At 48.4% G+C, this 26,087-nt stretch overlaps 1 protein-coding gene across 1 annotated transcript; it reads right to left on the bottom strand.

The window, feature by feature from the left end:
- Window positions 1–4,764: 4,764 nt before the first annotated feature.
- LOC123452684 (protein unc-13 homolog) lies at window positions 4,765–11,553 on the bottom strand. The gene is made up of 5 exons (XM_045129389.1): window positions 10,913–11,553; window positions 7,764–8,627; window positions 7,038–7,481; window positions 6,155–6,344; window positions 4,765–6,067 (listed from the first exon to the last, which is right to left on the bottom strand). The coding sequence occupies exons 1-5, from the start codon at window positions 11,423–11,425 to the stop codon at window positions 5,136–5,138; spliced, it is 2,943 nt and encodes a 980-aa protein (XP_044985324.1). The 5' UTR covers window positions 11,426–11,553; the 3' UTR covers window positions 4,765–5,135.
- Between the last annotated feature and the right edge of the window lie 14,534 nt (window positions 11,554–26,087).

Here is a 26,087-nt window from a genome sequence, read left to right as displayed (position 1 = left end):
TGCGTTAGCTCATGTATAGCATGCATCTTGCCATGTCATGCTTTGTGATGCATCGTTGCTATTATTTATTGTTTCTTCCCCCTCTTCTTACCGGTAGACCCCGAGACTGACGCTGCTGTCGGGTACATCTACGACCCTGCCCATCAGTCCTTTGCCGCAGAGCAGCAAAGCAAGCAAACCCCCCTTGATCATTCCTATATCGCCTATGTCTTTCTTCCTACTGCTTGCATTAGTATTTTGCTACTGTTGTAGTTAGCTCCCATATCTGATGCATAGCCTATTTTTTTTATGAACTCTATTTTCAGTCATGTACCTTTAATCTACTTAGTATAGGTGGAGCAGTCTTTCCCCTGACCCCGTAGTTCAGTTGCCCCGCTTGTTTTCAAATCTCGATCCCTGATCGACGAGCCAGAACCGGCACATCACATACACCCCCCTTAGTTGTACGATGCTACAGGGATACTATCAGGTACCGAGGGTGACACCTCGCTAAGCACTCCTGATGATATCTTTGTAGTATAGCTAGTCGGTCGTGGTTATCGAGGGTGATTCCTCTTTCACCATTCCCGACGACGCCTTTGTCCTGCAACCCCTCAAGTGTGGGACCCCTGAGGGTGATTCCTCTAAGCCCACCTTGACGGATACATCGTTCGAAATCCAACGAGGGTGATACCTCAGATTCCCCCCAATGTTACAACCACACAGTTACTCGACCATGATACTGGGATCATTGGTGATTAGATGTTAGTCGGGTGGATTCCCGCGAGATTGTGTTGATGGCCTAATTAAAATGTTAATGGATTTGGGTATTTGATCTGGGTTGGTTGGAGACCTTTTCGCACTAACCGGCTACGCGGGAAGAATTATGGGTACTCGGCGTCGTGGTATCAGCCAAAGCTTTTCAGATGTCAGCAATGTAGCGGCGCGCGCCCGAGTGGTCCCGAGATGCATCGCGCTTGTGATTAAGGGATGCTAGGACTGACGTCAGCCGCCCACGCCACGTGCAGGAGCGCGAAGGGCAACTGGGCCCATGAACCCTTTGTGCTTAGGAGTTAGACCGGCGGGCTGGCCTCTCTGATTAGTCTTAGGTGGGGCTGCGACGTGTCGATATTCCGAGGCCATACAGGACCCAGAAAAGTGTGTCCGGCCAGAGTGTTATCGAGCGTGACAGGACATGTGGTGCACCCCTGCAGGGATGAAAATTAAATATTTGAATAGCCATGTCCACGGTTACAGGACGACTTGGAGTTGTGCCCTGTTCTTATACAGCTACAATGGTTACTTAACTGGAATTAGTTGCCTCGGGATTGCTTCCTCGCAGGGAGTTGAGGGAGGATCTCTAGGCGTGACCTCACTCATATATTGTTGCTTCCGCTGACTCGTGTGCTTATCGAGCTTCTGTATTCTAGCCCTCGAGGCCCCTGGCTTGTAATATGAAGCTTGTATTATTTTATTTGTGTCTAGAGTTGTGTTGTGATATATTTCCGTGAGTCCTTGGGTTTGATCATACGCATTTGCGTGTATGATTAGCGTACGATTAAACCGAGGGCGTCACAAACCCGCAGGATCTGCACACTTAAGGTTCAATGATGTTTTAGTATAGTTGAGTTATATGTGTGGTTACCGAATATTGTTCGGAGTCCCGGATGAGATCACGGACGTCACGAGGGTTTCCGGAGTGGTCCGAAAACGAAGATTGATATATAGGATGGTTTCATTTGGTTACCGAAAGGTTTTTGGGCATTACCAGCATTGTACCGGGAGTGACGAATGGCTTCCGGACGTTCACCGGGAGGGGGGCAACCCACCCGGAGGGAGCCCAATGGCTTTAGGGTGGCGCACCAGCCCTTAGTGGGCTGGTGGGACAGCCCAAGAAGGCCTTGGCACCAAGAGAAGAAAAACCAAAGAGAAAAAAAAGGGGGGGAGGTGGGAAGGAAGATAAGGACTCCACTTTCCAATCCTAATTGGAGTAGGATTCCTCCTCTTCTCCTGGCCGGCGCACCCTTGAGGGCTTGGCCCTCAAGGCAAGCCTCCTCTCCCTCCCTCCTATACATAGTGGTGATTTAGGGCTGATTTGAGACAACTTTTGCACGTGCAACTCACATCTAGACACCATAGTTCTTCCTCTAGATCGGATTTCTGCGGAGCTCGGCGGAAGCCCTGCAGGAGTAGATCGTCACCAGCACCGGCGCGTCGTCACGCTGTCGGAGAACTCATCTACTTCTCAGTCTTGCTTGCTGGATCAAGAAGGCCGAGGTCATCGTCGAGTTGTACGTGTGTTGAACGCGGAGGTGCCGTCCGTTTGGCACTAGATCGGAACGGATCATGGGACGGATCGCGGGACGGTTCGTGGGACGGTTCGTGGGGCGGATCGAGGGACGTGAAGATGCTCCACTACATCAAGCGCGTTTCTTAACGCTTCCTTCTGTGCGATCTACAAGGGTACGTAGATCCAAATCTCCTCTCATAGATGGACATCACCATGATAGATCTTCGTGTGCGTAGGAAAATTTTTGTTTCCCATGCAACGTTCCCCAACACCCGTATCATCTAGACTTTTGCCGGAACCTCTCGACTAGGAGTTAAGGAAGTGATGATCTCCAAGAAGTATAGCGATGCCCACGGGCGCCGTCGCTGTCCGCCGTCACCGGCCAGGCCTTCACCCTGAGCATCACGACCATCAACCCCGCACAGACATCGCCATTTTCTCGCACGCCCCTGGGAGCAAGCACATCAACACCACGTCGAGCCACCTCCATTCTCACCATCTGCAAAGGCGAGCCAAAACTAACCAACCGGCCAGATCTGACGTCGGCCCTGTCTCATTGCCACGGAGCCGTCACACATCATTGTTGTCGGGCTCCGCACAGCACCCTCGCTAGAGACACCGCCTCGGGGCCAAGCCAGTCCTCCCATGGATGCGTGCGAACCCGGTCTGGATCACGCCGGCCAGATCCGACGATCCACGGCCTCCGAGTCGAGCCCCCACCCAGGAAAGCCCGTACAAGAAGGAGAAGGGCCATGCCAACTTGAACTGTCGCTGGAGAAGAATCGTCAACAACGCCGACCGCCACGTAGCGCAGCAAAGAGGTCGGGCCTCTCCCACCGAATGCTCCCATCGCTAGGAAGGAAACGGAACCCCGTCGCCACAAGCTTAGCCCAGCGACGTCCTCCGACGATGGTGAGGAGAGAGAAGTGGAGAACGAGGGGACGGCCAACAACACCTTTTGGGGTCCCGTATGTGGTCTTAATATTGACGAAGTCACCACGGACGCCTCGTTATCGACGAGAACAACGTCTCTCACTAAAAAACATTCCCCATTATGAAACACCAAACATCGGAACCCCATTATGAAACACCAAACATCAAAAACGAGGTTTGATCCCTTAGGCCCTTTTCAGTGCTTCACCGTGGACCGGTGCTAAGCATGCCACATAAGCAAAAAACATGACATGGCACAACAATTAAGGAAAGAGAGCACTTCGATGAGCCTAAAAAGAACCAACGTCAAGCACAATAATTAAGGAGAGAGAGAGCACTTAAATGAGAGAAGTCGGTCGATGCATGAAAGAGTTTAGGTGCTAAATCATTAAACAAAATGAGCTTAACAACAACAAACTAAACACATATGCATTAAAACGAGTACAATAGAGCTGAGTCAGCTGGCTATAAAAAATAAAATAATATATTTTTGTTTAGTTGAAGGAAAGAGGAGAGGAGAGAGAAGGTAAGCGAGCTCTTAGTTAAGTGTCATGTCTAACACGTGTTCATAGACACTTTGTGAGAATGAAATATGGATCATATAATAAACAAAAGTAGTATATTTTTCTAACCAATTATTGTTCATATTAGCTATAAGGTGGGCTATAGATGAGATGACAATGCCTTATTACCAGCAACTGGCTATACTATTAACCATGTTCTTAGGAAGTTCGAGTTGTGAAGCTATTTAATATACTTAAGGGAATCGTTTCCATACGGTGCGCCGGTCGCTTCCTCGCGCGCGCGGGCCCATGCAACATTTTTCGCACGCGCGTGCTTCGCTGGTCAGTGGATGCAACATTTTTCGTCTTAATTTGTTGCAATCAGCGTCATATTTGCTGCAAGCGTTTTTTATTATATTTGTCCAGTAAAAAAGTTGCATATACGTTTGGTTGCAACTCTAGTTTATCCGATTTTTCGTTACAATCGATGTTTTTACTTTTGATACAACTGTGTTAGTTTTTGCTACAACCGACATTATTTTTTACTGCAACCATTCGCTAAAAAAGTTGCATACACGTTCACGTAGATATTTGTTATAATCGGTGTTTGACTTTTGCTACCACACACCATCAGATTCGTTTTTTCTACGATCATGTAGATTTTTTTTTACTACAAAATTATTATTATTTTTTTGCAATCGTTATCACGGTAAATTTTGCTACATCGGAAGAAAAATGTTGCATGAAAATTCAACGATGCAGACACACAGGGGTTGATGGATCGTGCGGCCGGCCGCGGGCTGAAAGTTTCGGCCGGCGCGGAGCTGGCCGGCCGAAAGTTTCGGCCGGCGCGGAGCACTCCCCTATACTTAACACCTCGTTTAAGCACTTTTACTGAGGGGTAACCACTGCTCTCATAATCATTAACCGAGAACACCTGCAGCACAAAATTGTGAACATTACTACAAACAGGAGAGCGAGGAGCCAACAACCAATGAAATGCCAAAACGCAGTTCATTCCATACAGCCAATAAAAAGAGCACCAAACGAACGGGGCCATGCCAACACAAAACACATAACTTATTCACAAAGATAAATGGATATACCTGTTGCAAACTAGTAGCAGAACGAAATCGGAGATATATCTGTTACAAACGCACCCGCACAAAGGCTAACATCAGCAAAAGAACTGAACTGGGTCAGAGAAACATGTATACAAATAATGATCAACAAATACCCCCACCCCCCAAAAAAGGGGGAAAGAAAAGACAAAACAAAACCCCTTCTCCTTTGTGGAACCTTTACAATGGTGTTACTCACAGGGTCATGCCAGACCCAATACAGAATTCTCAGCAAATATCTGTTGTGATAGATAGTGGCGGCAGCTGGAAATGTACACGCTGTGTGTCATGAGCTTATCACCCAATGCGTCAAAGCTTCTTGGGAAGGCCATAGGTTTTCTTGAGGAACCTCGTAGCCGCCTCCTCGTGCCGGTAGCACAGGACCCGCAGGACTGTGTTCGCATCATTTGGACTCCAGTGTCCTGTAGTCATTGGCATCGGCAACTTGCCCCTGGAGGCAGTCCGAGTTTGATCCGAATCGGCAATCAGGCGTTTGAACCGCTCGATGAGGCCTTCCGAGTCTGTTCGTAGGAGGGGCAGGACATTCTTCACCTGGGAGGACGCCTTGTCGACCAGCTCCTCCGGCAAACCATCCCCGTCGGCCAGAAACAGGTCTCTGAGGGACCTGAAGTCGTCCTCTATTATCTGAGAGTCCTGCCGGGTAAAAGCACGCAGAGGCCCACCAGCAAGGATAACCAGCAAGAAGCCGTCGAACGTGGCTTTCATCAATGCCGTTATGGCACGGTTCCGCACTTTGATGTGCACCGTACCTGATATTGTCTCCAGGATAGGATCAAGCTCTCTTAACAATAAATCCACCCTGCTCGATGCAATATCACCGATGTAGAGGGTGTCCCACAGAATATGGCCCAAGTCGAAAAAGGTGACCTTGTAAGCAGTCGTCTCACACAAGTGTTGTATACCTTCTTGACAGGCCGCCTGACAAAGTTCAAACTTGAACTCCAATCCATTAGTAATATCTGCCTGAGCTGACTCAACATTCCGCAAGCATGTTTTAATCTTCTTCTCTAGGTTCTCCAGCTCGCTTCGGATGTACTGAAGTGTATTCAAGCGTACACAGAGTTGAGGAAGGCCCAAGGGATCAGTTCCATTGGTTGCTCCATTTTGTGGTCCTCGATGCTGTGGATTCTGTGGCTTATCCTTTTTCTTGAATAGTAGTTTCGAGCCAACCTCACATCGCGTTAATGGAGGTAGCTCGGGCATAAAAGAACCCCGTGCTCCTGTAATTAAATCAGAGGGGAATTTGAATCAGCAACGAAACACCAAGTTACAGAAAACGTTCCATCTTTTATGTACGCACTACTTACCACAGCCAGATTTTGCTTTAGAAGCATAAAGCTGTAAACTTCTATCCAGACCTGCTGTCAGATCAGGAAGAAGAGCTTGATGCATAGGTATGGGCAATTGGAAAAATGCATCTAGTGTTTCCCCAATAATCCGAAGCATCTCCACAGAAGAGGGAGCAAAGTTATCTCTGTTGGCACCTGGACTCCATGTCTGCATAGAAGATATTGCTAAGCTTAGTGGAACAGAAAACCTAGACTAGACACATTTTTTAAGCCAAACCCAACAGAACTGCTAATTTGAAAATTGTTTCTATAGAGCAACAAATTTTGTTGGCATCATCTTCCCATAGGACCATTCAGACTCAAGATGCATCAGTCAATATATTGTTTGGTTTGCACACACAGGTCTTATGGTGCCAACTAGCCGGAACAAAACTAATATGGTGTCATGCTTTGTTTATTTTTGACAGAGAACTGGACGCTAGCCACATGAATTTAGCAGTCCCTGCTGGGCTTATGATGAGATGGCAAACCACACCTTAGGCCTCGGACCAAAGATTTGCAGTCAACGGTGGATGCCACAGGTATAAGACACCGAAGAAAAATAGAATGCAGTGTGTACTTGTTTTCAAATAGTATGCATAAAAATATCTTGAATGATGTCGATATATTGCGCCATTAGGGTATTGGTGTGCATGGTCACTATTAACCAAGGCAAATTGCATATCATACATCCGTATCCAGACATAAACGCTGCAGTTCGTTTGAATGCATTAGTCATATGCAGAAATAGAGTAACTTAATCTTGCAAGCCATAACATCATGCAACATCAAGAACTAAACCATGAAGGTTTATATTTATACTGGGAAAATAAGATATGACAGTGAAGGAAAATAAGAGCACCTCTTGCTTCAGACTCCGGTCAACCCATCCCTTGAGTCTATCCACCCTTTCTTTTATCCACACTTTCACAAGATTAGCAATTGCATTTTCAGCTTCATATGGTGGCATCTCTCTGATTAATGACTTGCCTCCATCATCACTATCCACAGAATCTTCGACAGCAATATTAACAAGATCCTTTTCTAATTTGTCTGCAGACTTGAGCACTTGAACTGTCTCCGGGGTTAACTCTGTAAGCCCAGCTATGAACTGCTTCAGCTCACTTCCATAACATGAATGAAGGGTTGCAACAGCAACACCTGAAGCAAGGGGATGCCATGTCTTCAATATTGGACTGTACAGATTTTTCTCCTTTATTGCTAGGTCACCAATGTCCTTTGCCAGGATAGACATAACTGGGGTAGGGTTCCTTGATGATCGCTTTGAATCTGCTTCTTCCATTCTCTATACAGATGAAAGGTGTGTCACATACATTTCTATAAGATTTACAGCTCAAATTATCTAGTAAGAAAAGAGTATTAAATGTACTGTTTGGGCTTCAGCAAAATGATTTCTTGGGGATTAGTTACCAGGAATGTACTTCTAACTGTTTTGTAGCCAAAATAGCACTAGCATGAGCAGTGGCATGGTTGCAATAATCAAAACAACTAATGAAGCATCTGGACGTTTTTTATTCATGAACACTGAACTATGTAAAGGTATATTTTGCAGCGAACGGGGACTTACTTGAGCAAAAGCTGTACGGAGTGAAGACCTTACATATGTTTCTATCCTACTTCGAGCTACATTGGTCTCATCTTTCCTCCTACGGCGATATTCATGGGATATATCTTCAACAAGCACCTTTGCAGCTGTCACTCCAATTGAGACAATACCTTGCATGGACTCGATGTTACTTGTATTAAATGTTTCATGGTACGCCAGAAGTCTTTTTTCTGTCCAGCCCATTATCGAGCTTAATGTTGAACTCAATACTTTACAGTAATTTGGATCCTTGGTAGTTTTGGCATCCTTTGCAACTTCAACTAACTGATTCTCCGCGGCAGAAAGCAGCTCGATATCTACTTGGCCTGACATAACAAAATGATTGAACAATGCCCAAGCGAAGCAAAGATTATGAAGCATCTGGTTAATTCCAAGAATAACCCAGGTCTTTTTCAAGAGCTCCATCACCTCATCAATCTCATCAACCACAGTGCTATCATCACTATCAAAGCAAGTTTCTACCAACATTTGGTAAAGATGGATATTCAAGGGGAAACCATCTGCCCAGTGGCATCCATCAGAAGTTCCATCATGAGATCTTCCAGCAAGAGACATGACAGCAGTGCGTAATACCTGCATCGACTCGGAGTTTTTCCCAGTTTCAAGTGGCCTATCATATGCTCCACGTATGATTTGCCTCAGCCGTTGTGCAGAACTGTCTGATTTGTTCAGCGGAACAAATGGGTGAACGAGCAAACCAGCCTCAATGAGCTTCAAGTTCCTACCCTGCCATGCCTCGTGTTCTTGGGGATCAGGGAAATCCGATACCTTGAACTGCTGCAGGAATTCCAAGGGTAAAACCATAGCTTCCGCACGCCTGCCAAGCTGTTACAAGATTTTCTTTTGTAAAATTAAGAAAATGGAGTTCAAACTTGGTATACACAGGTACTGATAAGCACATAAATGAACGTTAATTTCATCAATGTTTACATGCATTTAATAGGACCATCAAACTGATACTGGCTACACTATCTTAACTCTGAATTTACTCTCTACAGGAATGCAAAGCGGCAGATGACATATTGTTGGGTTGTACACATACATATAGAGACATAAAGTTCAGGTTTGGCATGCTAACATCAACCTGAAGTTCAAAGCAAGCATTACAAAAAAAGGTTCAACGAGATGGATGTCAACACTAAAGAAGATGCTTGTGTGTGTGTATCACCGGTTGACTATGTTCACAAATCGACCAAGTAAAACAATGCCGCAAGAGTTATTAGAAAAGCATCTGTTAGACCAAAGTTGTGCAGCTAAACCTATACTCGTATAGATCAAGAGTACGAAAATGCACATCCAAACTGGATCAGCTCAGTCGTTATAGTCTGACTAGACTATCTTCTAAAATCTAAGATGTGGAGTTGCATCAACCATGATTAGAACGCACTGCGGGTACAATTCTAGATGCCGAGGAAGCTCAGGGTGTGGTTTGTATGAAGAAAACCCAATCATTTCACAATAAGGCAAGTCTAGGCTGTGAATTTAGTTGTAATGCCGATAAAACATGATTTGCAGATTTACCCAAGCAAAGGAAGCAATAAAGAAGAGCACCCTTTCAAATTTGATAGTGTGAATGTTGTGACTTGAAAATTACACCCTCTTTCTTATTCAATCCAATAACACATCCTTTTCTTTCACCTACTTCACAAGTCCCAACGTACTCTTCTGCACTTACGCAAATGCTCATGGATGCAGTCGAATTCATTATCGTGAGTCTTGACATAGTTTTATTGCTTGCAAGAGTGGCAAAAGAGGAGGCTCATTTCTTTCTCGCTGGCCCAAGAGGAGTTTGCATTTTTGCAGTGGCATGTCAAGTTAATACCTTCTTTGAACTGGCATAAGCTATATCTCACCCCAAACATATTTTCTACTCTGTCTTCTGAATGCAAACGATAGTTGAGCAAGTTGTTAGAAGTTCTATTAGTATATATCATCAACTTCTTATGCTCGTTGATCCATTTAATACACACTGTCCTTTGCATGGTGCACTGGATTAGCATCCATGTCCATGAATTTTCTGCTTTTGTGGTATATTTTCCCATTTTGTCCCCATTAATTCCAGTGCACTTTGTCACTGAAGCAAAACCCCGTATCAAGATAAGAATCATGACATTTACCATGGTTCCTGCCTTCCTTGTTCCCCCACTAGTTATATAATAAAAATAAACCTATTACTCCATGTTTATCAGTTTGATGGTATGTCATGTGTACCCGTGTAAGGCTGGTTGTAATGGGGAGTATCATATAGTAGTATCATGTACTCCCTCCGTCCCAAAATAACTGTCTCAAGCTTAGTACAACTTTGTACTAGAGCTAGTACAAAGTTAAGACACTTATTTTGAGGTGGAGGGAGTATATGATACTAGTGTTAGGGATGTAGGCGGGCATCCCGCATAACATAATATTAGTTCAAATTAAGGTAAATTCGACCAAAAAATTATAACTAACCTAAGATATTTTGACTTGGAAGCGGGACGGATCGGGTGCCGCTCTACATCCCTACCTTAATTTGAACTAATATTATGTTATGCGGGATTATGCGGGATGCCCGCCTACATCCCTAACACTAGTATCATATACATGATACTAATACTCGTATATGATACTCCCCATTACAACCAGCCTTACACGAGTATATAAATATAATTAATGGGACGATCAGCGGGGGGAAAGTGAATTATTCCATTGCAGCCGACACAACTGACAATTATGAGATTCAATCAAGCTAAAAAAAAGGAAAGAAAACTATTTTCACACCCCTCGCGAGAAAAGGCCCGCATACTCGCCAGTTGCATTTCAGCTCGACTTGAGATACGGAAACCAAAAATAGAAAGTGAGAAAATAAGCGTATTTTCAGCCGAATTTGAAATTTCTTCGAGCCCTCCAACTAACTGCGAAGAACACTGACCAAACCAGAACCAAAACGAAGATCACGCTTCTATGCTTTTGGCGCGGCAGGCTGAACCCACCCCAGATCTACCACAATCTGCCGACACGGAATTCAAGCCAGCACGAAAATGGCGATCAAATGAGCAAACTTTAAGCGGCATTTCAGCTCGAATCCCGCAGATTTAACGCGCTAACAACCGCAACAAACTCAGAGATCCTACCTGACCCGCGGCGATGCGGAGGAGGCCCCTCCGGATCCTGGCGTCGGCGGGCTCCGACACGCGCATCTGCGACCGCATCAGCTCCCCGACCGTCGCCGGCCGCCGCGGGGCCGCCTTGGCCCCGGCGCCGCCGCTCCCCGGGCTGCCTCCCTTGGACGAGGCCGAGGACTTGAGCCCGAGCGCCTTCTTCATCTTGCTGGCGGCGGCCGAGGTGAGCGAGCGCTGGAGCGACGAGGAGGAGCTGTTGGCGGAGGACGCCGAGGAGGCCGAGGCCGGGGAGGCCGGGCCCGCTTGGGGGATGTAGGTGAGGGGCTTGCCGCCGGTGGTGCGGGACGCGGCGACGAGGACCTCGTAGGCGGTCTCGCGGAGCTCGGCCGCGGAGAGCTGCACGCCGAGGTCGGGGAACGGCGACGGGAGCGCGGAGGCGGCGGGCGACGCGGCGGCCGGGGGCGCGAAGCCATTGGAGGAGGAGGAGGCGGAGTCGCGGCGGGGGTCGCGGAACAGGCGGGCCATCGCGTCGGGAGCGGCGGCGGTGGCGGAGGTCGGCAGGGCAGCTTGCCTCTCTCTCTCTCTCTCTCTCTCTTGCTGGTGGGGAGAGAGAAAGGGAGGGAGGGAGGGAGGTGCGTGTATCGGTGTATGCGCGTGCCGCTTTTGCTCTCCAGTCCAGGGATGGGATGATGAGGAGAGAGAAAGTGAAGAGAGGCCCAAGGTGAATTGCAAGATGTACCCCGTTTTACCTCGGTTATTATACAAGTTGTTTTACAAAGTTCTTTTAATAATTTTTCAATTTATTCTTCTTCAATCATGACGTACAACGAACACCATAAATAATAAAAATTTACATTCTTGTCCACAGACCATCTACCGACGACTACAAAGACAGAAGTGGGTCAATGGTGTGTCGCCATCATTGCCCTCCCTCGATGAAGCCGGACAAAACTTGGTGTACTCTCTTTGTAAGGAAATATAAGAGCGTTTAGATCACGTTATCTAAGTGATTTTATATTTCCTTATGAAGGAAGTGGTAAATAGTTGGGAAGTCGTTGTTCTAAGGCCCAATGAATCGCCGCATCAGAACAACAAACCACCGCCGATGAAGAATAGCATCGATCATGAGGATCCGATCTGAAGACATGCAGACGTAGACGAACAACGATCGGATCCGAACACATCCATCAAAGATAGTTCAACCAAAGACACATCTCCACACGCTCATCAATGATAGTAAACGCACCGTCGAAACGGGGGTTAGACAAAAAGAACCTTATTTTATTTTCATCAAGTCGTCGCGCATCTCGACTTCCTGAGTTGGATACTACCCTAACAAAAACTCCAAAAAAAGTAAAAATGAGTCCTCCCACTGGCAAGGATCGGGATCCACTGCACCCCCATGGCCCTGAGAGCAACTCCAGCCGGTCGACCCAAACGGACGGTGGTTTTGTCCGCTTTTTGTCCATTTGGGACGGCGGCCCGCTCCGCGCCCGCCCGCTTTTTTTTGGGTCGGTCGCGCGCCCAACGATGATGACCCGTTTTTTGTCTGCGCATTCGATAAAATTGGCCAGCATGCCAACGCCAAGAGTTCATGTCGGCACCATGTCAGCGACCGACATACATTGCCAGCCTACATTAAACCACCACGCAGTTCATGTTGGCACACTTGCCAGCGGCCGACACACATGCCAGCACACCAAATTCGACCACGCCATGTCGGCCCGTGGTCATGCCAGCACACTTGCCGGCATACAAAAAAGGTTTCGTGATCTCCGTCGCAGATCACAGCTGTTCGAACTTGAGCATTTCGGCCTATATCTTCTCGAACCATAGCCTCTTTCTCGGTGACACGGTGTTCAGATCAACCTTCATGATCTCTGTGCCCGTCTTCATGCTTGCGAGGGACACTTCTTTCGCATTGGTCCTGGCATTGGTGGCCTCGATCTTGAGCATCTTGGCTTGCTTCGCCTTCTCCAACTCAAGCATCTTGGCTTGCCCCAACGCGTCCATCTCGAGCCTCCTCCTTTGGATTTCCATGAAGGCGTGCATTTTCTCTTCCTTTTCTTACCAGCGCTTCTCCCCCCTCAAGTCCTTCTTGCTTACATGCCCTCCACCTTTTCAAGCAAGCGATCGACGCCGCGTCCCGCGTGTCCTTCTTCTTCGAGTTGGTCTTCCCCCGCGGTCGGGCCTTCTCACCGTCACCATGGTCCTGCACAACTTCTTTACCCTCACGCACCAAGAGGGCGGCATATTACGCCTTGAACTTCTCCTCCCCGTTGATGATAGTCCAACAATGGGCGAGATGGAAGGCTTTGCCGTCGTGGTGAACCTTTAATGCTTCCAAAGCTTGAAACACCTACAATTGAAACCAAGCAAGCATATGTGAGCAAATGGACAAGCAATCCACGGGAAAAAGCGTGGCACCAAAAGCATACCATGTCTTGCATGTCGAGGCCGCTCACGGGGCGTGCCTTAATGCTCTCATAGGTGGCACAAAACTTGTTGCACTCTTGTTGAATCACCCTCCAACGCTTTGAAAGTGACACCCATCCATGCTTGCTTGCCATTTGGTACGGGGGAAACTTCTTGTGCTAATGAAACTCACGATGAACACGAGTCCATAAGGCTGACCACTTTTGTTCGACGCCGATCTTCGGGTCTTTCACAATGTCCCTCCAACACTCGCAAAGGATCTTGTCCTCGGTCGCTCGTGTATGAATTCATCCGCTTGCTCTTGTGCTTCGGCTTCGCCCCGACAACATTTTGGTTGGCGAGCTCGTCCTCGAACAAAGGTTCCCTGTCGATGTCCATGTCATCCTCCTCCTCCTCAAGGTCGTAGTACTCTAGGTACTCATGATCGACAGGGAAGTCGTCCGAACCGACCTGATATTGCATGAAGGCGTCATGTAGATCATTGGTGTCTTGCGTGAACGACGATCGGCCGTCCCGGCTTTGGGTCTCATCGGGATCGTACGCACCAGCCGTAGGCGCACCTTCGAAGATCATGTTCTAGAGGAAACGGTTGGTCGTGTCATCGTCGACGGCCGCTGGCATTCCGTCGAACAGATTGCGGGCGTCGGTGAGCATGTCGGTTGGCATCTCACGCTGGCATTTCCTCATGCCTGCGAACGATGATCCGCCTTCCACCAATGCAACGTTGAGGTCTATGGTCACCGACGGGGCGTGGAAGGAGCCACGATGCTCACCTCCGGCGAGCATTCCCCGGAGAAGCGGCTCCCTTGTGGGTAGAAGTGGAAGTCGGTAATCGGCTGCGTACAAGACGCACACGGCGACTCTGGCAGCATCATCCGAGGATATGATGATGAGCCCGTGCTGGCCGCGGTCACGGCAATGACAGCGTTGACAAGCCCGTGCTGGCCATGACCGCGTCAACGACAACGTTGACAAGCCCGTGCTGACTAAGGTTTATCCCTAGGTACGACAAGGCCTCCATCGTTGTCGCCTTCACTCGGGCATTGGTGTCTTCCTGCTACGAGGTGGCGGCGAAGGCGGCGGCAGCAGCTACCTCGCCCCTTGCATCCAGTGCGTGCCTCCGGCCCTTCCTCTTGGCCTACTCCATGGCCCGCTCCTCGGGCGTCAACTCCTTCTTCTTCTTCTTGGGCGATGCCCCGGCCTTGCGGGAGTCGTGGGCCTTGCCTCTGGCTTCGACGGCGGCGACGGACATGGCCATTGAGGCGATGGCGGTGGCGGCCTCGAAGTCGTCGTCCATGATGGTGGGAGCGGACGCGGGAGCGAGCGGGGGAGTTCGGGGAAAATGGAGGGAAAAAATGGCCGCTTTGTCGCTGACTTGCGGGCGAGGGAGGGAAGTGAAGGGGAACGTCGCATGGGAAACAAAAAAATTCCTACACGCACGAAGACCTATCATGGTGATGTCCATCTACGAGAGGGGATTTCCGATCTACGTACCCTTATAGATCGCACAGCAGGAAGCGTTAAGAAACGTGGTTGATGTAGTGGAGCATCCTCGCGTCCCTCGATCCGCCCCGCGAACCGTCCCACGATCCACTCCGATCTAGTGCTGAACGAACGACACCTTCGCGTTCAGCACACGTACACCTCGACGATGATCGCGGCCTTCTTGATCCAGCAAGAGAGGCGGAGAGGTAGATGAGTTCTCCGGCAGCATGACGGCGCTCCGGAGGTTGGTGGTGATCTATCTCAGCAGGGCTCCGCCCGAGCTCCTCGGAAATACGATCTAGAGGAAAAACTGTGGAGGTATGTGGTCGGGCTACCGTGGCAAAGTTGTCTCAAATCAACCCTAATACCTCAGTATATATAGGAGGGAGGGGGAGGGACCTGCCTTGAGGCTCAAGAGAGCCCCAAGGGGTCGGCCGAAGGGGGGAGGAGGATTCCTCCTCCAATCCTAGTCCAACTAGGATTGGAAGGTGGAGTCCTTCTCTCTTTTCCCACTTCCCCTTTTTTTATCTTTGATTTTCTTTATCTCCTGCGCAAGGGCCCTCTTGGGATTGCCCACCAGCCCACTAAGGGCTGGTGCGGCACCCCTAAGGCCTATGGGCTCCCCCCCCGGTGAACATCCGGAACCCATTCGTCACTCCCCGTACATTCCCGGTAATGCCAAAAACTTTCCGGTAATCAAATGAGGTCATCCTATATATCAATCTTCGTCTCCGAACCATTCCGGAAACCCTCGTGACGTCTGTGATCTCATCCGAGACTCCAAACAACATCGGTAACCAACCATATAACTCAAATACGCATAAAACATCGCCGAACCTTAAGTGTGCAGACCCTGCGGGTTCGAGAACTATGTAGACATGACCCGAGAGACTCCTCGGTCAATATCCAATAGCGGGACCTGGATGCCCATATTGGATCCTACATATTCTCCGAAGATCTTATCGGTTGAACCTCAGTGTCAACGATTCATATAATCCCGTATGTCGTTCCCTTTGTCCTTCGGTATGTTACTTGCCCGAGATTCAATTGTCGGTATCCGCATACCTATTTCAATCTCGTTTACCGGCAAGTCTCTTTACTCGTTACGTAATACAAGATCCCGTGACATACACTAAGTCACATTGCTTGCAAGGCTCGTGTGTGATGTTGTATTACCGAGTGGGCCCCAAGATACCTCTTCGTCACACGGAGTGACAAATCCTATTCTTGATCCATACTAACTCAACGGACACCTTCGGAGATACCTGTAGAGCATCTTTATAGTCACACAGTTACGTTGTGACGTTTGATACACACAAGGTATTCCTCCGGTGGAGTGAGTTATACGATCTCATGGTCATAGGAACAAATACTTGACACGCAGAAAACTATAACAATAAAACGACATGATCAATATGCTACGTTCATAGTTTGGGTCTTGTCCATCACATGATTCTCCTAATGATGTGATCCCGTTATCAAGTAACAACACTTGCCTATGGTCAGGAAACCTTGACCATCTTCGATCAACGAGCTAGTCAACTAGAGGCTTACTAGGGACAGTGTTTTGTCTATGTATCCACACAAGTATTGTGTTTCCAATCAATAAAATTATAGTATGGATAATAAATGATTATCATGAACAAAGAAATATAATAATAACTAATTTATTATTTCCTCTAGGGCATATTTCCAACAGGAAGTAGGCGTGCGCCACACGCGTCCACTTCGTGTCCGCGACGATGCAAGTCAGGATCAAAATTGGACAGGGAATGGGTCAGCACGCGGACAAAAAGTGGACGCGCGTCCGTTTGGATCGGCGCATTGGGCCAACTTTTTGTCCGCGCGGACCCAAACGGACGACGGCGAACGAAATGGGTCGCCCCGTTGGAGTTGTTCTAAGACCATCGGAGACAAGGCAGACTAATCACTAAACATCCACTACTTCCATCAGAATGAGTTGCCGAAATGTCATTGTTTAGTGGAGTACTATATTACAAGGTACTCCCTCTATAACTAAATAAGATTGTTTATATCGTATTAGCCTAATTGGTTTGATGTCAATTGTTGGTAAACTTCAAAATTTGGCTAGGAGTTGATTGGCTATCAATTGGTTCTTGGTAATCTCTAAAAAGTTGTCTTGGTAATTTTTGATTTCTCCTTTTGGAAGTCGGGATTTGATGCGCATATTATCTCTCACCATTTTTTTTGAATTCATTGCAACTATCTTGTCAAATGAGCTCCCAACAACGCGTCGTCCTCCCTGAGGCGACTCGGGCAGCGGTGAATCATGCCCACCCAAGGCCTTCTCCTTTCTTGCCCCCTTCCCTCGCCGCCTCCCCATGGTCTTTGTCAGGCAAAGATCGTGTTGATTCGGCGGCGGGGCGGTGGCGCCCCTCGTTGGCTCCAGTCAAGTTGGGGGATTTTGTGGCGGCTAACGACCGTTAGAATAAATCCGAGGCACTTCATCGATCATCCGAGGACCAAGCAATCACACGAGCACGACACCGAGATTTGTTAACGAGGTTCACCGATATGGCTACATCCCCGGGGCATGACTACGGGCGCTCCTCCCCGTGACACCGTCACAATACCACACGTCGGCCGCCCGGGCACCGGCACACGCCGCCGGCTCCCCCGCGTGCCTCTGCTATTATGTTGGCATAGGTTACATCGTGTGTCTACCCCCGCTATATATGAGAGGCCTAGGATACAAGTGTCCTATTAGGACACAACCTCATATCCTATCTAAACACAATACTACTCAGAGTCCAACTGTAACCTACTGTGTACATAATATTCGACACAACTCTAACAAACTCCACCTTGGCGAATATTCTCCACCACCTTGAATTCATGTGTGCGTCAAACTTCCATGTACATTGGACTTGAGCTTATCCATGAGCACCGCTGCTACTCCAAAGACTCGATGTGACTCCACCTGCAACTTGTAGTTCTTTCTTTTCCTGACCATAGTCAACGCTCGAACGAAATTAAGCTCCACATTACTCTAGTTGAGCTCCCAACTTTCAGAGTATCCAACACCATCACACACCGATCACTGACCTGCGTGAAACTGAACAACTCATATTGGGTGTCGCACATAAGAGTTACCTGAACTCAACATCATCGCTCTTCCTTGAACGCCCGTCTGAAACTTGAAGGAATTTCACCATTTCTTGTAGTCATCCCGAGTCAAATTCGCAGTTGTCTCACCACATGTATGACCACCAGAGCCCTGGCCTGTCTCCATGTCCCGTGCGTACCGCACGCCTCGCCGCTATTACCGCGTGAAGCCTCCATTGTCCCGTCGAGTCTCAAGGGTCGCGAACCCACACCACTCAACCCCCACTGCACAGTACCACCGATCATCACTGACCGATGACGAGTATCACGTTTCCATCAGACCACCGAGCTCCAGTCCAAACCACGTGTCACTCGTTTTTCCCGCTGAATAGGATGTGATTCTCCGGATCCTTACACCCTAGCCCCTCAATCCAGCTTCACCTTCAACACGACTCCATGGTAGATGATCAGTCCACCCCATGTCCCATCGACTTCAAGCTCCGTGTGTACACCACCTTGAATCAACCTCGCGCCATAGTCTTGTCGAAGCCACACAAGCCCTCGGGCCTGCGTCGCGTGTTTCCACGCCGAGAAGTTGGTCACCGTCAGCATCACGTTCCTATATCATCATTGCTGATCCCACCACCGTCTTCTGTATCAACCGACTTGCGTCGATCCTCAGACTGTCTAGTCCGACCCAGCCGAACTTGTCCACTGTATGACACGCTCAAGGCTCCCAGATCGTTTTCCATGAATTTTCATCCATCACATGATAATTCCATCTTAGCTGACATGACTTTCGGTAACAACGCCTTCAAGCATCCCTGTTGTGCCAACAAATCCATCACCCGTGTCTGCCATAACCCAAGGTTCTAGTTCGATCAAACTTCTTCACCTAAACCCTAGTACGCGTTGGTGTCGTGGTTCTTTATATGCCAAACGTTGTAAAAGATTATTCGAGCCTACAACACGTGGTCAAGTACACCGGATGTACTAGTAGCAAATCCTACCAAAAATCCTTGTACTCACGTGTAGTAGTAGCTCCCTCACACTCAACCCCGATGCTCGCTAATGCTTTGTCAAATCCTTGCTTTCCTGATGGATGATTCAACCAATGGATTTTTCCCTTCCGCGAAAACGGTCGACTGCTGCCTCTCAGCATCGAACACGAGGACTCAGTCCTCTTTTGGTCCAAAACAAATCCTCAAGTCAAACTCGCCGCCTGCAGCCTTGCGGCTTCCGTCGGCTGGGCCGTTGCCCACGCGCACCGCGTCACTGGTGCTGCCATTAATTGCTTCGGTTGCTCTCTACCGCTTCCCGATTAAACCGATCACGTCAAGATTGCATCTGTGAACTGCAAATACACCGTCTAGACGAACTCCTCGATTTCTTCTCTAGCAACTTCTCGCCACACTTTCCTCTAGATCAACTTCTTCACGACCTCCGAACAACCTAGCTCGTGATACCACTTGTTAGAATAAATCTGAGGCACTTCGTCGATCATCCGAGGACCAAGCAATCACACGAGCACAACACCGAGATTTGTTAAGGAGGTTCACCGATATGGCTACATCCCCGAGGCATGACTACGGGCGCTCCTCCCCGTGACACCGTCACAATACCGCACGCCGGCCGCCCGGGCACCGGCACACGCCGCCGGCTCCCCCGCGTGCCTCTGCTATTATGTTGGCATAGGTTACATCGTGTGTCTACCCCCGCTATATAGGCCTAGGATACAAGTGTCCTATTAGGACACGACCTCATATCCTGTCTAAACACAATACTACTCATAGTCCAACTATAACCTACCGTGTACACAATATTTGACACAACTCTAACAACGACAAATGCATTCCCCCATGCATGTCGCAAGTGCCTATGGGCGGGGGTGGCGGGGTGGTGGTGGGTGCGCGTGTGCTGCAGTGCGTGAAGGTACCGATCACCCCGGTCTGATCTAGATCTGGGTGGGTTGGTGCTGGACTCATGGTTGTGGTCGGGCGGTGGCAGGATGGATCGGGTTGGGGCATCATGGGGGGCTGCTATCGCGATAATAAAGGTGGCGATCCTCATGCTCCTCTCGCATCACGATAACATCCTACTTGATCGGTCCTCCTTGATCTAGTCATTGACGTGTTTTGAAACTGTTGTTGGAGCACTTGCCCGAGATATCTGGATTGGGTAGAATTCGGTCGTGCCGGCCATTTGAGGCTACGGGGTTTTCATGAGGGCGTGACATGAAGCTTTGTTGTTCGTTAACACCATGGGACATGTTGGCTTCTCGATTTTTATGGTGTAGACAACTGTGGATAAGGTCATGGCGGCTGAGATCGGAGGATTATCTAGATGGACAGGGTCTTCGAGGCTACGGATTCAGACACGTGTTTGATAACTCTCAGGAGCAGCAGTGCCAAGTGGGGGCAGCACCACGGAGAAATTCATTTTTGGTAGTGCTCCTCGGGTGGACCTTCCGCGGTAAAAACATAAGGTATAATCTTCACTCGTTGTGCGTGTCAATGCTTTGCTGAAGCTGAAGGATTATTTTGAAAGCTCGGAGTTCTTCTCGGTGAAAACCTTTTTGAAGGCATAGCTTTTGGAGACCTTTTATATTTTTCTAATGTTGTATTTGATGGTGATTTGTGTGCGGCTGCTGAGAAGAGTTGATTACTGTGGCGGAACCTTTGTTTTTTTCCTTTTCTTTGGTTGTGTGTATCCTGGATAATGGCGGAGACACGGGACCAACATGGTCCTGCCTCCTAACATCTATGATTTCCTACTAATATGCTTACAAATAATACATATTTAGTGAATATTTGCTGCTAAAAACTCTTTTTTCCAATGTGGCCCTCTCCAATTTGTTTTAAGGTCACTTGGTGTCACGCCCAAGATGCGACGCTATCCTCAATTTGGCACGAAGGCCTCGTCAGGGATAGAAGCGCATCTTCTCGTGTCGCAAGAATGGATATCGTTACAAGTACATGTACTGAAAAGAAGAGATATATATATAGAATTGGCTTACACTCGCCACAAGCTACATCAGAGTCACAGCAGTACAGTACATAATCATCATGAATAAGAGCAGGGTCCGACTACAGATGAAAACAAACGAGAAAAGAAGAACGACGTCCATCCTTGCTATCGCAGGCTGCCGGCCTGGAACCCATCCTAGATCGATGATGAAGAAGAAGAAGATGCAACTCCAAATGAACAATCAACGCGCTCGCGTCAAGTAACCTTTACCTGTACCTGCAACTGGTGTTGTAGTAATCTGTGAGCCACAGGGGACTCAGCAATCTCATTTCCAAAGGTATCAAGACTAGCAAAGCTTAATGGGTGAGGCATGGTTAAGTGGTGAGGTTGCAGCAGCGACTAAGCATATATTTGGTGGCTAACTTACGAGTACCAGAAATAAGAGGGGGAAGATCTACGCATAGCGGACGTGAACTACTGATGATCAAATGAATGATCCTGAACACCTACCTACGTCAGACATAACCCCACCGTGTCCTCGATCGGAGAAGGAACTCACGAAAGAGACAGTCACGGTTATGCACACAGTTGGCAAGTTTTAATTAAGTTAACTTCAAGTTATCTAGAACCAGTGTTAAACAAAGTTTCCACGTTGCCACATAACCGCGGGCACGGCTTTCCGAAAAGATTTAACCCTGCAGGGGTGCTCCAACTAGTCCATCACAAATTACCACAAGCCGCATAGAAATCCTCAATCACGAAGCTCGCGATCTCGTCGGATTCCCTAGTGGAAAACCTCAACTCTGAGATTACCCAAAGCATCACTGGAATCCCGATGCAGAAGATATCTCGTCAAAGGTAAAACTAATCCAGCAAGGCCGCCAGGCGTGTCGACGATCTCGATAGGAGCCGCGTATCTCGTTCTCAGGACACGACGGATAAGCACAGCGTACGGTGGCCTGATAGAAATCTCCCGAGTTGCCCCGAGTTGGCCCCGCAAACGGCTCTAGTTTTGGACCAACACCAACAACACTGGCCCCCTGTATTATGTGAAATTACTCCTCGAGTTCATGACGCCCTATGCTTTCAGTATTAACAAGTTATTATGTTGGGAAAATGTAGTACCAATGTTGGGCCTTGCCAGACCAGCTTTAATCTAAAACGAATTATCAAGGGGGTCCCCATAACAACCCCGATCGTGTTAGGAGCGCTCAATTATGGAACATAACACCGGTAGCCGAAACTAAGGGGGCAAAGGTGGAACAAAACACCAGGCTAGAAAGGCCAAGCCTTCCACCTTTTACCAAGTTTATAGGTGTATTAAATGAAATAGTATTTAAATAGGGTGATATAACAAGGAACCCATGTTATCACATGGAAGCAACTGCACCTGCAACTAGCAACACTAACAACATGGTTAAGCAAGCGGTAACATAGCCAAATAGTGGTTTGCTAGGTTGAACAGGTTGGAGGTTATCATGGCATTGTGAAGAGGATTAAATTTAACAAGTGGTAGGCAACGAGACATAAACGATAGCATCAAAATAACTAGCATGGCAATGATAGTAATGGTATCTGGGAAAATGGTCATCTTGCCTGAGATCCTGCTTGGAACAAGAACAACTCCGATAAGTCGACGAACCAACGTAGTAGAATGGGTCCTCACATTCCGACACGCTTGCGGAACTCTATCGAGACGGAGCAAACCGGAAACAAACAACAACACAGATATTCATCACACGATGCACACATGATGCACAACCTACTATGATGCATGATGAGGTCAACATGCAAGGGATGGCATGGAAATTCACCTCACGCAAACACTACACATTAAGTGAAGCTCGATATGCAACGGGTTAATGTTGTTTAACATGGCAAGGGGTGAAGCGGTGATTCTACATGTCATCCTAGTCGGTTTAACTCGCGGAACAAAGAGCGGAGCTACGGCACAAGAGGCATGCAACACACGATTTATTCCATGAATGCGTCATGCATGCAAGATCATCAACACCACGGCAAGAAGAGAAAGAAACACATGTCGCCACGGCGAGCGAGAAGGAACCATGGCGGCAAGACGAAAACGATGCCACGACAACATTCCTATCCCGATAACTCGTCGAGATATCGTGCCAACGTATATGAAGCGTGTGCGGGAATGCTAAATAAAGAATGGGGTGATCCTGAATCTCGGGTTCCCATGTGTCGAGGCACGATGAAAGAAGACAACATGCTACGGGCAACATATGGTGCAAACATACATACATCTCTTACAACACATGTACACGGTTCTCGGCGACGTCTCATCGGTATACCTTCGACGCGTACGAATCGGAGGGGTTCGGTTCGGAGGAGGCCAACGGTCATCATGGACGTCGTGGAAGTCGTGGTACCGGTCTCGTCGACGGTAGTCGTTCGCTCGGCGTCGTGGTTCTCGGGTCTTCGGCGTCGGTAGTCGATCACGTCTCCCTCGATGTTCGAGGTTCATCGAGGACGTCGTTGTGCTCGGCGAATTTGTCTATTCCACAAAGGAGGGTGTCGTGGTTTTGTCACGGCAGATGTCCTCGTGAAAGGACTTAATACTGGAGCCATCGCACCTTGGTGGCGACTCAAAGGGGTTAAGCGGGAGAGACACGGCGATTTACCCAGGTTCGGCCCCTCGAGAGGAGGTAATAGCCTACGTCCTGCTTTTGTGTGTATTGATGTGGATTCGATTACAAGGGGGCGTGATTCGCCAAACCTAGCACTCGATGATTTCTAACCTACCCTCTCGTCCCCTGGGACCCGCCTTTATATACAGGTCAAATCCCCTAGGGTTTACAAGGATACTTTCCTTCCTACGAATCGTGACCCCGGTGGTCTCTAAGTCGCTATCTTCCGAAGCTTGGAGACTTTCCACGATTCACAAACCGTCATATGACCTTGATTTGACCAGGACAAGGCCCAAATACCTGCTCGGATGAATCGCCTAATGACTAACCCGGCCCAACTAGGGCGGGTCAGTCACAGGTAATATCCCCAACATTAGGCCCCAAATTGACTTGAAGTTCTTTTTCATGCCAATACATCTGCTTAGTTGAAGGCGATTCATTCCTCATTTTCCTTCATATGTCAGAAATTGTAACCCGCCATCGGGCACCGAAAATTCTTTAAGTCGCCAAACCATTTCTTGTTGGCCTCTTCTTATCCCTCGATTTTCGGGAAGATTGACACAACCCCAACGGATCTTAGCACATTGTTATCCCGAAGTCTTCGGCGCGCATTTATAGCGAATCTTTTTATTCCCTGGCAGTTCCCGCTCACAGCGCCTCGATTCCAGCGCCGGCTCTGATAAATAGACAGGGGGGATAGGACTGGTGCTCCCCACCTACCAGTCTCGTCAATCTCTTCCCCACCACTGCAGCGAGAAAACCTCATCGCCTTCCGAGGACTTCGCCGCCGCCGTCCTTCCCACCTTCACGCGAGAGGCTTTGGCGCCGCCCCTAGGCCTTCACCGTCGTCCAGCTTCGCGCCGCGGCCGATCTGTCCGCCGCCGTTGACCACCACATCATCGCCGACCATCTTGCCGACTGCTACGAACTCCGCCGCCGCCGAAGACCTCGTCGCCCGACGAAAACTCTGTGCTTCTCCAACAACCTTCGTCGTCGTCGGCCCTCTTCATCTGAGAGCATCAGGTTAGGCCTTCGCCCCCCTTTTTAGGAAAAGATCCAATCCCTGCTCAGAATTCCGGCCATTGCCATGTTCCTGCCATTGCTAAGTTCTTGATATTCCTCGCGAGCAGACGTCGCATACCCTGAACCGATTAACACGAACATTGATGAGATATCCAATGCCCTTGAATACCTTTATTTATCCATCTTTACTTGTGGATCTTTTAGTATAGTGTTCCATCAAATGAGGGGCGTCGTCTTGCCCTGGTAAGAAATGGCCGCATCCAGTCGTTTTTCTCAGTGTTTTTTTACCTGCCTGATAGATCCACCATTTACCTACTGTTTGCGGAAAGCTGTTTGTAGTCTTCACACTTTGACATTTCGAACGAACGTCCCCGTCATCTCTAGAGCGCAGCTCTTGCAAATAGCCACACCCCGTAAGTCACCATAATAAACCGACTCGGCCCTTTGATATGGCGAGTCAAGTCCTTCCCTTAGTCCGTGGACAAAGTACTCGGCGATTTAAATGAACTTATTTCATCCCTTACAGTAGATGTTCGAGGCATGTAAGTTCACACCTTACCTCTTTGTAGCATGGGCGCCGTCTTCAAAAGTGACTGGCTTCCTACTAAGGTTGACGATACCATATTGGCTGACTACGTGAAAACGGGCAACCTGGATCCCCAGAATGTTATCGGCTGGCGCACCGGGTTTGGAGAGGATCTTCCTAACCCTAGGGAAGGAGAAATAGTCGTCTTTGTTGAACACCTGGAGCGAGGTTTTAAGCCGCCTGGATCGAAGTTTCATAGAGACGCCATGGCTTTCATGGACGTCCGCCTCCAGGATTTGGGACCCAATTCCATAAGCAACTTATGCCAATTCCAAGTTTTCTGTGAAGCTTATCTGCGGATTGAGCCCTCTGTTCCTCTATTCTGGCACTTTTTTCATCTGAATCGCCAAACGGAATTCCACAACGGTCCCAGCCTGGAACTCGGCGGTGTCAATGTCCAACGCCGCAGGGATAGCCCGTTTCCCTCACTCGCCATGCCCAGCCATCCCAAAGGTTGGGGCGAGTCTTGGTTCTACTGTCAAGAGACTTATCCTGCAGGCGAAAACAAACTTCTGGGCTACCAGCCAACTCGCCTTCCAACAAACTTCAAGCTCCCAGACAAACTCATCGAGGAAGAAGAGTCGGAGTTCATCCCAGTACTGTCCGAATTAAGGTCCTTGACGAATAATGGCCTTATTGGAGTTGACCTAATCCGCTGTTGGGTCGAATGGCGTATCCTCCCTCTGAGTCGCCGGGACAGTCTGATGTGCGAATTTGATGGCACCCTAGATCATCCTCAATGTTATTTCCGTACGGCTTTAACAGAAAAGGACATTGTCACCATTATCAAGAAACTGACTGGCGAGCCTGCGGGAAAATGCGGCCAAATCGGCCTCAAGCCTTTCTGCAAAATTAACCCGGCGCCCAAGGTGAACAAATCTAACCCGCCTTTGGTTTTACTCCTTATGCTTCATTTGTATTGTGTTTTTGTAACATATACTATTTCAGAAAGGCGATAAGTTCTGGTCCAGAA

The sequence above is a fragment of the Hordeum vulgare genome, chromosome 5H (genome assembly GCF_904849725.1).
Source record: "Hordeum vulgare subsp. vulgare chromosome 5H, MorexV3_pseudomolecules_assembly, whole genome shotgun sequence".
In the NCBI taxonomy this organism is placed as follows: Eukaryota; Viridiplantae; Streptophyta; class Magnoliopsida; order Poales; family Poaceae; genus Hordeum; species Hordeum vulgare.
The sequence above is the reverse complement of the archived record's forward strand: the minus strand, read 5'-3'. Positions and strand labels throughout refer to the sequence as shown.